We start from the raw sequence: 1408 nt of genomic DNA on the forward strand, positions 1-1408 counted from the left end.
GCTACGTCCCGTCCGCGTATCATTCACGTAAAAAGGTCCGGTAGCAGTCCGGTGTGGCGAAAAGGGCGAAGCCCAAGGAGCTTTGAAATACAAAGCGTTTACCAGAACCATCCGACTGGACGGTGTCAAAGCAGAAGCAGGTACAATGTGCTTTATGTGCCCTTTCGTCTTGCCCTCTACAAATGCATTGATGGCAGCAGCCGCCGCCGCAGAGTCCTCGAAGTCCGTGGACACAGCATCGCAGTTGAGCCGTTCGGATACCTGCTGGGCGAAGTGGCCAAATTGTTCATCTGAGGCCGAGGAGGATTCCACATACATCCTGTTTGCAGTCTCCAGCTCCATAAGCGGCAGGGCTCCCCAGGCATCAGGGGCGCCACGCAAGGCAGGGAGCTCAATGCGAGAGGAGGAGGGTAAGTGCCCTTCCATTTCCTCTCTTGTGGCTCCCCGAGCTCCCAATTGAGCTACTTGGAAGGCGGAAAGAATGCTGAAGGGCGAGAACACAAAGTTCGGCTCCCCCTCTTCCGCCTTCGTAGCGGCTATCGAGTTGTAAAGCTCAGAAGCCGCAGCCGCCATGCTTTTAGAGCCAGAAGACCCGCAGATCGGGCTGCCCATGCTAAATACTGCGCAGCTCAGGAGACTCAACGAGAGAATATGCACACGCAACATTTTCCGAGGTACAGACAGTTGCTCGACATGAATACCGAAGTGCAGGGCCGGGAATACCCGATGCGAAGAAAACGGTTTGAAGAAGGGAGGAAAAGAAGGGAATTAATAGAGGACAAAGGTACAAACTAATTTACAGGGTGCCCATGCAGACAAAACTGAATTTTGACTTGGTGTGGGAACTATGACTGTGCGATTCCCATCGACCTGCAGCGTGCGCTGGCGGGTACACGACGGTCACTCTTCGCGGCGGAGCGACGCAGCATCGTCAGTCGGTGCGTCTAAATTCCCGTGCCTCAAAGATGAATTTTTAGTAGCCAAAAGTGATTTCGTGTTTGCACTTTCAAGAAGCAGTCATTAGCGGGTCGGAACAATGGACAATCAAATCCGAAAGTACGTCATCGGCACGGGAAAGCTCTCAGCCGCAAGCACAAAACGCTCAACCGTGTACTAGACCTAGACTCCCTCGGGAAACGCATACCCTAAGCACTGCTATTTGTTACTGCAAGTACTAGATGATAGAGTATCACCCTAGCTAAAAACTTCGGTTCCCCATCGTACGTACTGCCTGTAGGGGTCAATCTACACTATCATCAGCGCGAAGACGAATTGCTATTACATGCTTTTATTCATATGCTATTATTTGCCACCTAGGAGGCCGTTGCTGAGAACTGACGAATGGAGCGTCAGGAGACTGGTTTTGGGGTCTAGGCATGCTCTGGAGGCAGCGAAGCCTTCGAAGCTC

The 1408-nt window shown here is 52.3% G+C and overlaps 1 protein-coding gene across 1 annotated transcript; it reads right to left on the bottom strand.

Moving 5' to 3' along the window:
• Positions 1-102: 102 nt before the first annotated feature.
• Positions 103-612, bottom strand: EAH_00004610 (Serpin peptidase inhibitor, clade B (Ovalbumin),member 1, like 3, related, related; the record flags this gene model as incomplete). Its single annotated transcript, XM_013393151.1, has 1 exon — positions 103-612. A coding segment is annotated over one exon (510 nt), but the record flags the coding sequence as incomplete, so codon positions are not given.
• Between the last annotated feature and the right edge of the window lie 796 nt (positions 613-1408).

Source organism: Eimeria acervulina, genomic scaffold, assembly GCF_000499425.1.
Source record: "Eimeria acervulina Houghton genomic scaffold, Eah_scaff18, whole genome shotgun sequence".
Taxonomy (NCBI): domain Eukaryota; phylum Apicomplexa; class Conoidasida; order Eucoccidiorida; family Eimeriidae; genus Eimeria; species Eimeria acervulina.